This window comes from Cetorhinus maximus, chromosome 11 (assembly GCF_964194155.1).
Source record: "Cetorhinus maximus chromosome 11, sCetMax3.hap1.1, whole genome shotgun sequence".
NCBI lineage: Eukaryota > Metazoa > Chordata > Chondrichthyes > Lamniformes > Cetorhinidae > Cetorhinus > Cetorhinus maximus.
The window spans coordinates 75,690,257-75,702,369 of NC_135889.1; the positions used below are offsets into that span (position 1 = coordinate 75,690,257).

The window sequence follows — 12,113 nt, forward strand, 5'->3', positions numbered from 1 at the left end:
TACATGAGCCAGATCAGAGATTTGGAGTCCTGAGTCAATTTGAGGAGACTGAAATTCAGGTTTCTCGCTCCACAATAGGTTCATCAGCTCCTGTTTAGTTTGTAAAGGGGAGGAAAAAGTCTGGATAGAGCCTGCTTGTACTGCATCTTCGAGTAGACTTAGCAAGAAGCTAGATTAAAGTCAACCTTGGTTGGGTCAGTGATTGTGTAGATATGTGGATAATTAACTGAATCAACATTCTTCATGAAACACATATTGCATTGCTTTACAGGCAATTATTCTTTGCATTTACTGCTGAAGTGTTTATTGCTACCTTTGCTTACCATCAATGTACCAGTCTGGTTTTTTCAATTCAGCTCCTAGGCAAAAAAAGGATTTATCAATTAAATGTACACCTCACATATTCCATTATAAGATAAAATCATAATTGCTAACTTTTTCATGTTTAAAAAAAACAAGCATTTTACCTTTTGACATTTTACAAACCCATCCCAGCTTTTCATCACATTGAAAAGGCGCAATGGTTTTATCAAATTTGTATGCAGCACAGATTCTGACATCATCATCTTTGTCTTTGTCAAGCGAAAACAAAGAAACAACCTAGAGAACCAAGAGATCATATAATGGCTTAGTTTCTCATGTCAGCTTCATACTGGACAATCTGAGAAGTTACTTTCTGTTCAGATGTTTCTAATTTTTAGTTTATATTGAATCAATTGTTTATTTTACTTGTTCAGCAATGATTTATTGCCCATTTTGTGAAAGTCACATGTACTATGAATCGAACTATTATTACTCCACAGTCTTCTGTAGTTTTTTTTGTCAAGAATATACATCCATGATATGATTTATATCTATCTAAAGGATTGAAATTATGAAACAGCTCACTCTTTCTTCCAAATTCCTGATAATAAATTAAACAGACTAAAGAATGTTTACATAAAAATGAGGCTGGGAAAATTCATTATTTTGTTTGAAGCAGCAATAATTAAAATCGCTGAATTAGAAAGAGTAAGAATGCTTGTCAAAGAAGCAAAATAAAATCGTATTCCAATTAGTTTGGTTATAAATGTTTTGCCAAGTTCTCCCGATGGCTCAGCAAATTGACCCATTGATTTCTTAAGCTTTACAAATGAGCACTCGCACAGCCATCATCTGTGGTTGCTAGGACAATTCCAACGAACATGTAACAGCAACCAGTTCATCAATTTGTCATTTTCAGGTTTTTTTTAAAGTCATGTTGTCTTAGTGAAGCTGTCCTGTTTGAAAGAATTGTATCCCTTTAAAAGCTCTGCTCCCCTTCTCCTGTCCTCTTTTGAAAATCCAATCTCCTTGAAATCCGACTCCCGTGCTCTTTAGAAGCTCCATAACCTGTTCTGTGTTTCCTTTTGAAACTAGCCACCTGGCTCTCACTCATCTTATCCATCTTCCTTACACGGGGAGTAGCTCCAATACTGTAAGAAGTATAGCAAATAGAAGACTGAAAAGTAAGAAGAGAATAGACAAAAAGTGACAAAAACTAAGCGGGGAAAGAAGAAAAATTGAAGAGAAGAAAGAAAAGTGGATATGAAAACAGATAAAGCAAAGGAGAGCAAGTGAAACAAAAATGGGAATGAGAAAAGAAGAAACAAAAGGAATGGAGGACAGAGAGGAAGAAACAAAAGCAAAGAAGCAAGAAAGGAATAGAGAGAGAGAGAGAGAGAGAGAGAGATAGCACGGGAGAGACAGAATTAGAGTTCCAGAGGTAGGAGTGAAAGAGGTTTATCGTATCAGATAGCCTGAAACAGAGGGTATGTGGAGCTGGTTTCTTTGGTGGGGCCCTATCTAAAACAGCTTGGGAACCAGTGAGTTCGATTGTTGACATGACATTCAAACAAAACTATGATAATTGGATTGAGCCAGCCTTGATTAAGGACACAAAGGCAAGGCACTAAATGGAAGGTAAAAATACCTGGAAAAACTCAGGAGGCTTTTAACTAAATGGAAGGTCCCTTGTAACCCTACCATACCCTACCATTTTTTTTATAAATGTTTGCACAAGGAACTGGTTCATGTCTCCCTTGGACCGAAATTCAGTGGAATTGACTGTTGATTTTCTGCAGCAAAGAACTGTGACAGCATATGGATAACAATGCAAAAAAAGACAGCAAGAAATAGATAAGAGAAAAAGGGCTAGCAAATAATGGTCTTTAAAAAAACATCCCGAGAAAGCACTGGAAATCAAAGAATATCTATCCTTCCATAAAATACGGAAAACACTGGGAAGACATGCTACAGATCTGTAGCAGGTGAAACAAGAGAGGTCGGCTAAATTTTTAAATCAATACGAATGAAGAGCAAACCACACCAATACAGTAATTACTCTAAGCTCTGATGAAAGATTTTTGACCTGAAACATTAACTCTGTTCCCCCTCCACAAATGCTGCCTGACCTGTTGAGTATTTCTAGCAATGTGCTTTTATTATAGTAATTAACGTGATGAAGGAACAGTTCAGGGAATGAACCTGAATGGAACTAGAAGTAGAAAATACATGGTTTCCACAGTGACATCTTTGATCAGGAGAGACTGTGTGGAATTTGAGCAAGACCAAATTCACTAAGCAGCACTGTATAAGTGGAAACATCACCAACAGGAACACCAGCGAAAGCATTACACTAAAATATTAAGCTATATTTCATTCTGAAGCAGTTCTATGTGGCTTTGAAGATGTGAAAGAAACATCCTGTTAATGTAAGCTCTTTCAACTGTCAACTGATATGCTGTTCTCTTCCAGAATTGCCAGTTTTTATTTGATATTGCCAGTATCCTTGGGTTTTTTAAAAATCATTATCCTTCAGAACAAGGAAAATGAATTCTGGGAGGGTCAATCATTGTTCAAACTTCTGCATGCATATAGAATTGTAAGAAATGGATGCAACATAAATTAACTGGGAATATGCTGTAAATTTAATGTCATATAAATAATTTGGAATTACTTACTGCACTGCCATCACTCCAAGCCCAGGAGCCAGCAGAAGCTGGATTCCTTTTGCTAAACCCAATCCAAAACCATCTTTCTTCTTCCCTAGAACATAAACAAAATTCTAGGCTGACATTTTCCCCAATTCAATTTATTTGAGCTGTACTGATATGAAAATTCATGGTGCTTTGTCTCTGGAATTGATATTCCAGCAGACCCCTACCCCATTTATAGCCACTTTCAGGCTTTTCCAAATGAAATGATTTGGACATCCAGATACACGGTATATTACAATGATGTGAAAATGATACAAAGGCAACATTTTGTTATGTTCCTGTTAGGGACCATTAACATTTAAAGAAGGAATCCAAACACCCAGCAATTAACTGACAGACCTACTCTACAGAATTTCAGGGACAGAATATTGCTGTCGGCATGCGGGGTCGGGCCCGACACGCTGACATGTAAAATGTCGCGCAATGAAGGGCATGTGCCCCGACATCATCACGTGTCATTTTGATATTTCGTTCAGTAGGCATGTGCCAGAGGTGGCTGCGCACCCGCTGTACTGTCAACGGCCTATTAAGGCCATTAAAAAAGCAAATAAAGCTGTTAACAACGCTGTCCGTCCAACCTTAAGCTTGGCAGGCAGGTGAAGAGTCCAAGCAGCCTTCGTGTTTTTCAGGAAACCTCATCCACGGGCGGGATGAGGTTTCCTGAAGCTTGTCTAAAATAAATACATAAATTTTCTTGACTTCACAAACATGTCCCAGTTCATGTGACACTGTCACATGAGGGGACATGTTTAAATAATTTTTTACTTTATTATTTAACAATTTTTATTATGTACTTAATCTCCAAGGCAGCTCAGTGCCTCAGGGAAGTTGCTGCGCTCTTTCGCGTGCATGCGCGAAAGAGTGTAGGCCCCAACTCTCCCTCCTCCCCTTGCCCGCACAGGCAGTGCTGAGCGCTACCGGCTGCGTGTTACGCTGGGCGGGCCTTAATTGGCCCACCGGCATAAAACGGCGGCGTGCAGCCAATTGCGGGCGGCCCAGCCCACTGAACATAGGTAAGATTCTACCCTGGGTTTTTTAACAAAAAAAAAGTTATTGTATCGATGAGGAGAAATTAAACAAAGCAAGCACCGCTAACTTAACACTATAGCTTATAAAAACTTATGCTCAGTTACACATACAGGAGTTCCCTTATCTTATGAAATCTTGACGGTTTATTCACGTTTCCTGGCACTAATCCAAAGGTATGCCACAGCCCTCTGGAATTTACTTTAATCCTCCTTATTATTCCTTGAAGTACAAATTTCATGGGGATTCTTCCATTAGCTTTTGGTCATCAGTCTGCAGGCTCAGAAGCTGGCTGCCCAGCAGTGATATTATACTTGGAGCAGCCTTAATTGAGTCAGTGCGGGACCTCTGCCACCATCTGAGAAGAAGTTTCACCCTAGAGAGCTGCCGGTCACTGGTTGGCCACAACTCTGTAGTGCCAGGAACGCCAAGATCGAGCGGTGGCTACTTCTGGGACTACAAGTAGTACCCAAGGAAGAAGAGTCATGAAGTCTGGACTCACAGGGAAGTCTGGCCCGGCCTGGAGACCCCAGTGAGTAGAGAAAGGGGAATGGGGGACCGATTTAGAGAGGCCAGGGGGGAGGGTTAAAGAGGGGGCTACTGATCTTGGAGAGGGCATACCTCTGATGGACACAGCATAGCCCCTAAATGAGGTACCCTCTCCTTCTTGTCCGACAGTAGCTCATGCAGTGAAAGCTGCTGGGTTACCCACTTTGCCTTGGCCTTCTCCTGCCGTACATAAAATAGCAGCAGAGGTGGAGTGAGAACCTTAGGTGGCCTTTAATTAGCAAGCATAATATGGGAGACAGGTTAGGATGGGTGGGAAGGCCACCAGCTTTATTTCATGAGCTCCTACTTTTAAATACACTAGCGGGGAGCCATAAAATCTAACCCCTTGACTCTGGGGAACCATATGAATAAATTCATATTTCCAACAAAGATAGGACAATACCACCCAGACTCGTGGCACCATTACGAAGCTAAAAGCAAAGTCTTTGCTGTTTGTGATCTTACCATTCTAGCTCTGACCTCAAAGTCAACATGGCCCCAACCTTTGATTTCTAATTGCCTTGGGTTTGTTTACTATTTAACTTAACTATACATCGACAAGTTCCAATCCCCAAGCTAAAAGTTATATGCCTAAAATTTATGGATTATGAACCAGATTTTCACAACAGTATCATTTAGTCCCTAGCATTTTGACCAGAGCAGATTTTTGCAACAGTATCATTTAGTCCCTAGCATTTTGACCAGAGCAGATTTTCGCAACAGTATCATTTAGTCCCTAGCATTTTGACCAGAGCAGATTTTCGCAACAGTATCATTTAGTCCCTAGCATTTTGACCAGAGCAACATCTGTCCTGGCATACAATGTTGCTATGACATTTGGCAGCAATTTAAATAGTCTGGTGGGACTTTTATTGATAGAAGGCCAATTGATTAGCACCTCATTTTCCTTTCAAAAGTAAATAATTTTCTTCTTCTGCCCTGGAGGCAGGTTATATTGTTGTATACTTATCAGGCGCACATCAATGAATTCCCTCCCTCCCCTGCTGGGAGACCACCAAAGATATTAAAATAAGCCTGATCCCAAGAAATCAGCTGAGACAGATGTAAGAATACTGACTGAGTGGCGACATCAGCTCAGTATAAGCAACATATCCAGATACTGCTCCACACCCAATCTAGCTGTGATGAATATTGAGAGAAATCTGCCTGAGCAATCTGCGGGGCAAGGCTCTATTGAATTTATGGATAGGAACACAGTTAACGTTTTGAGTCCGAATGACCCTTCAACAGAACTAAGTAAAAATAGAAGAGAGGTGAAATATAAGTTGGTTTAAGGGTGGGGGGAGGTGTGGTACATGAAGAGCTGGATAGAGGGTCAGTGATAGGTGGAGATAACCTATCACTGGCCCTCTATCCAGCTCTTCTTGTCCCACCCTCGTGACCCCCCCCCCCCACCCCCCCCTCCCCCTTTAAACCAGCTTATATTTCACCTCTCTTCTGTTTTTACTTAGTTCTGTTGAAGGGTCATTCGGACTTGAAACGTTAACTGTGCTCCTATCCACAGATGCTGCCAGACCTGCTGAGTTTTTCCAGGTATTTTTGTTTTTGTTTTGGATTTCCAGCATCCGCAGTTTTTTGCTTTTATTTATTGAATTTATGTTGGTAGAAAAAATGCAGTTGCTCCATATTTCTGAGTGCAAACATGATTTATTCTATTGTAGGCTTCACATCATCTTCTAGCCCCTTGATTTGCTGTCCAACATCTAGTTTGCAATGTGCCATGAAAGATGGAGAAGGAAAAGTATTAATCTGACACCTGAGCTGCTCTCACAAAGATCCATATCTTATAGCATATTTGCCACAAACACAGAATTGCACTAGAATTCCCTTTCTTCTTCCTCTCTCCCCTCAGGTGACATGGAAGGCAAATAATGTTACTTTGAGGCTGGATATGTGCTGATACCTGCCAAATTTTAGTCCCAAAAGTGTTGTTCAACATACTGAATATAGCCCTGAACTTCTTTACACTGTTTCCCTTACCAGCAATATTATGGATCTTTCTGATCTCAAGGATAAATGAATACCGTGCCTCATAAAAAATGAATATCTGTTTGCTCACCTAATTGTTGAAAAAGCTTACATAACATCACTTCAGACTTCAGTCAAATGCCATTTTGAATGTCGTGCTTGGATTGATGATTAAAGTGCCGCAGGAATTAGTTATTGTTATGCCTCAAAATTTTATTGCCCACTTCTGGTGTCCCCCTCACTTTTTGAATGCAAATTATTCTCCACATACCAAAAAACCTAGATCTGAGCACTTCTTTCTCTGGCATCAAGGAGCTCTAACAAAACTGGAGTCAATGGGGATCAAGGGAGAACTCTTCAATGGTTGGAGACAAAACTAGCACAAAGGAAGATGGTTGTGGTTGTTGGAGGTCAATCGCCTCAGCTCCAGGACATTGTTGCAGGAGTTCCTCAGTGTCGTGTCCTAGGCCCAACCATCTTCAGTTGCTTCATCAATGACCTTCCTTCCATCATAAAGTCAGAAGTGGGGATGTTTGCTGATGATTGTATAATGTTCAGCACCATTCGCAACTCCTCAGATACTGAAACAGTCCATGTTCGAATGCAGCAAGACCTGGACAAAATCCAGGCTTGGGCTGACAAATGGCAAGTAACATTCGTGCCACACAAGTGCCAGGCAATGACCATCTCCAACAAGAGAGAATGTAACCATTGCCCCTTGACATTCAATGTCATTACCATTGCTGAATCCCCCACTATCAATATCCCACGGGTTACTATTGAAACTGAACTGGGCTAACCATATAAATACTGTGACTACAAGAGCAGGTCAGAGGCTAGGAATCCTGCTGCGAGTAATTCACCTCTCGACTCCCTAAAGCCTGTCCATAATCTACAAAGCGCACATCAGGAATGTGATCGAATACTTCCCACTTGCCTGGATGAGCGCAGTTCCAACAACACTGTTGATGCAGACTCGATGGGCCGAAGGGCCCCTTCTGCACTGTGAGATTCTGTGATTGTATGAACACTCAAGAAACTCGACACCACGCAGGACAAAACAGCCCACCTGATTGGCACCCCATCCACAAACATTCACTCACTCCACCACCGACGCACAGTAGCAGCAGTGTGCACCATCTCCATGATGCACTGCAGGAACTCACCAAGGTTCCTTAGATGGTACCTTCCAAACCCACGACCACTGCCATCTAGAAGGACAAGGGCAGCAGACACTTGGGAACACCACCACCTGGAAGTTCCCCTCCAAGCCACTCACCATCCTGACTTGGAACTTTATTGCCATTCCTTCACTGTGCTGGGTCAAAATCCTGGAACTCCCACCCTAACAGGAGTGGGTGCACCTACACCACATGGACTACAGCGGTTCAAGAAGGCAGCTCACCACCACCTTTGCAAAGGCAATTAGGGGTGGGCAATAAATGTTGGCCCAGCCAGCAATGTCCACATCCCATGAATGAATAAAAAAATAATTGTGGACAATGATTTTTAATCCATCATGGAGTGCTTGTGTTTTAAAATCTTTTATAGAGATGTACAAGGAACATTTGATTGTGACACAAACCTGCCCTCCACAGAGTTCCAATTTTACAATGCTCCAAACTCATTGCAGAATACCAGTTACAAAATGTAATGTAAATAAAATAGAGGTTGATTCCACAAATATTGGATAAAAGAATTGTCCATCCCTGGAGACATTTAACTATTGAACAACTGAGTCAACAAAACTATAGGTAAGTATAATCACTATTTTACACCTAAGGGAAAAACAGTAAAATTTTATCAAAAGTCAAACACAAAAGCATCTGACTTAAAGGTAACTTTTCACAGCTGCGCACAAAAGATAAATGAAGAGTAACCTACTGGCTTGACACATGTACTTACTATTGTGGGACCATGTCCCTCAGATTTTTCCTATTCAACAGTCATGCAAATCCATTGGTATGTGGATGAAAACTGAACGAGGAAGAATCCATATTCCTCTTTCAAACTAGGGTATCCATTATCAAAAAGAATTATCTAAATTTAATTACCACAAATTAAAACTGTACTACCAATTAAAGTTGCAATACTGCTCTTTCACAAAGCCTCGAGTTAAGCCTTTATGTATAGACAATTCAATTTGTAAATCAATTTCATCACTGATCAGCATGAATTCAGACAATTGTTTTAGAGTCATAGATATAGTTTGTTAAACAAAATTCCACAGCTATCAATTTTGAGAAATTTAAAAAAGATGCAGCCAGTTTCGATCTTTCTCATATAATGATTGAATACAAAGTTATCCAAAAGAAAAACACTGCAGATGCTGGAAATCTGAAACAAAAACAGGTAATGCTGGGTATACTCAGCAAGTCAGGCAGCCTCTGTGGACTGAAAAAGAGAGATAACATTTCAGGTCAATGAACTTTCATCAGGACTGTCGAAAGTTCATCAACCAAAAGCATTAGCTCTGGTCCTCTTGTCAACTTGCTGGGTATTTTCAAATATAAAGTTATGTTCCAACTTACAAAAAAATCTAAGCAAGAATAACTGAAAACTATGTTGCATTCAAAAACATAACACTTTGTATTTTACCTGGCAAACATCCATTCCAATATTTCATTCAGAAAAACTTCCTCATTATAGTGGCTGAAACTTGCAAGATGGGCTCCAAATGCTTGACAGAATTCTTCTGCTTCTTCCCAAGTTCTCTTCTTTAACACTTTCTCATGATGAAATACCTTTGAACAGGAATTGTACATGACTAAAGATCACTGACCACTGCCACCAAAATCTAGTCTTAAAAAAAAGGTGGACATGCCACAAGTTTAAATCTTGCCACAAAACTGTAATGGATGACCTTGTGGCTGACTTTTTTGTCTTCAAGATGAGGGTGACGCTGGTAAGTCCATATTTATTGCACATCCCTCGATGCCCTGAAGAAAGTGATACTTGACTTTGTCCTACATTGTGGCAGTTCCCATCCTCTCCTCATCTTCCTCCTTCTGCTCCATCGTCCCACATACCCTACTCTTTCTTTTATTTTCCTTCCCCATTCTTCCTTCCCCACCCCTGGAGTTTGCTCAAGATGACCTTCTTCAGTTCTCTATGATAACTTGCAGCACCAGGTGACAAAATCATGGCAGAGAAACCTAACATAATTCATTGTCCAAATACAGTCAAATTAAATTTAGTTTTTTAATATATCAAGAATTTTAACAGTTTTTGCAAATAAAGTAATTATTTACGAACATGAATAATTTAGTAGACTATTGTATTAACTGTAAGTTATTTCAATTGATTACTAATGAAAAAATGTTCACCAGGCTGATGGTTGTGAAATATTATATGAGGATTACAATTTGATTCAACATAATATCTTATACATTGCTATATTATTTCATTATTTGTGCTGTATCAAGATCTGAATTAAATTTCAGTACAAAGCACCAAGCTAATTCGTCTACAACTGAGAATAGTGAAGGTGTAAAGCAAAAGGTGTAAAAGAAACATGTTTGCTTATCTTATTCTAAAGAGTTGATTTTAAAGTAAATGTTTTCACCTTGAAGCAGTGCAGGAGATCTGACCTTGATTCCCATCCAAAATGACATTTAGCTTTAGCCTTCATGGCTTGATCAGGGAAGGATTCTGATCGTACAGCAGATGCAGCTTTTTGCTCACACAAAGACATCGCTTTGAAGATTTTACAATCTTTAACTTCCCAAAGGATACGAGATTTTCCTCTTGCTAATGCCACGCAACCACCTGAATGAGCTGAAAAGCGAAGAAGGGAATGCACAGAAGATATTAAACAACTTCCCAAATGTTATTTTCTCTAAAATAAACTAAAAATTTCAAATCCTTAATTTATTCTTCCCTATGATACGAAAATTGGCGGGGTGGTAAATAGTGAGGAGGATAGCCTTAGACTACAGGAGGATATAGATGGGCTGGTCAGATGGACTGATCATTGGCAACTGGTATTTAATCTGGATAAGTGTGAGGTGATGCACTTGGGCAGGACAAACAACGAATACACGATGAATGGTAGGGCCCTGGGAAGTACCGAGGATCAGAGGGACCTTGGTGTACATGTCCACCGTTCCCTTAAGCTAGTGGGACAGGTAGATAAGGCTTAAGAAGGCATATGGGATGCTTGCCTTTATTAGCTGAGGCATAGAATATAAGAGCAGGGGGGTTATACTGGAACTGTATAAAACGCTGGTTAGGCCACTGCTAGAGTACTGCGTGCAGTTCTGGAATCCGCATTATTGGAAGGATGTGATTGCACTGGAGAGAATGCAGAGGGATTTACCAGGATATTGCCTAGGCAGGAGAGTTTTAGTTATGAGATTGGATGGACTGGGGTTATTTTCCCTGGAGCAGAGGAGACTGAGGGGGAACATGATTGAGGTATATAAAATTATGAGGGGCATAGATAGGGTAGACAGGAAAGAACTTTTCCCCTTGGTGGAGGGATCAATAATTAGGGGGCATAGATTTAAGGTAAGGGGCAGGAGATTTAGAGGGGATGTGAGGAAGAATTTTTTCACCAAGAGGGTGGTGGGAATCTGAAACTCACTGCCTGAAAGGGTGGTAGAGGCAGAAACCCTCATAACATTTAAGAAGTATTTGAATGTGCACTTGCAATGCCATGGCATGCAAGGCTATGGGCCTAGTGTTGGAAAATTGGATTAGAATAGTTAGGTACTTGTTTGACCGGCGCACACTTGATGGGCTGAAGGGCCTTCTTCTGTGCTTGTAGACCTCTATGACTCTTAAATATTAAAATAAAAACTTACAAATGACACAACGATAAAAGTTGATCAATAATTGTACTTAAAGGTAAATCATAATTTTTTTTTTCCAAACATTACACTTTTTATTATCTACCTGGTTGATTTTTATTCCAATTTGTGAAGGAAACTGGTTCATTCCTATCATTTGTTGTTAACCAGGTATATTCCTCTGTATGGTTCCTATCCTGAAGACCTATCCAGAAGTGCTTGTTTTCTTCTCCAGCAAAATTACTGATCAGACTGTTGATGAACGCTTGTTCAAACCTATAGAAACAAAGTAAAACTACAAAATTAAATATAGAAACAAACAGTTTATCATAATTTCTGTGATGCTCAGAGAGACTGATGCAACATTCTTTCACATTCCTACCATGCTGACCTGCAATGCACTTCAAAATCTGGCAATGCTGATCTGTTCTTCATATCTATCACAGAATTTCATAAAATACAATACATGCAGACATTATGGTCTAACTTGTGATCTCAGGATCTACATGTGCATTTTTTTCTTAACTTAGGGCTAAATTAGGCACCAAGAATATATGTACCATTGTCATAAATTCCATAGTTATGTAATATTCTGAGATTAGTTGCCATTTCTTGACAATAAGCAACAATAAACAACCATTAGTTTGTTAACTCAGGTATAAATAATGAAAAAATGATTAGGGTAGATCAAATTGGCATTATTGTGATGAACAGCATAACTTGTATAGGCCTTTTATTTCTC

At 39.9% G+C, this 12,113-nt stretch overlaps 1 protein-coding gene across 1 annotated transcript in view; it reads right to left on the minus strand.

Moving 5' to 3' along the window:
• Positions 1 to 12,113, minus strand: part of pla2r1 (phospholipase A2 receptor 1) — a 127,893-nt gene that overhangs the window by 61,742 nt on the left and 54,038 nt on the right. Inside the window, exons 11-16 of the mRNA XM_078552245.1 lie at positions 11,478 to 11,647; positions 10,147 to 10,358; positions 9,180 to 9,325; positions 2,982 to 3,066; positions 468 to 600; positions 324 to 359 (exon numbers count right to left, since the gene is read on the minus strand). Coding sequence (XP_078408371.1) covers positions 324 to 359; positions 468 to 600; positions 2,982 to 3,066; positions 9,180 to 9,325; positions 10,147 to 10,358; positions 11,478 to 11,647 — 782 coding nt within the window. The remainder of the gene's footprint in view (positions 1 to 323; positions 360 to 467; positions 601 to 2,981; positions 3,067 to 9,179; positions 9,326 to 10,146; positions 10,359 to 11,477; positions 11,648 to 12,113) is intronic.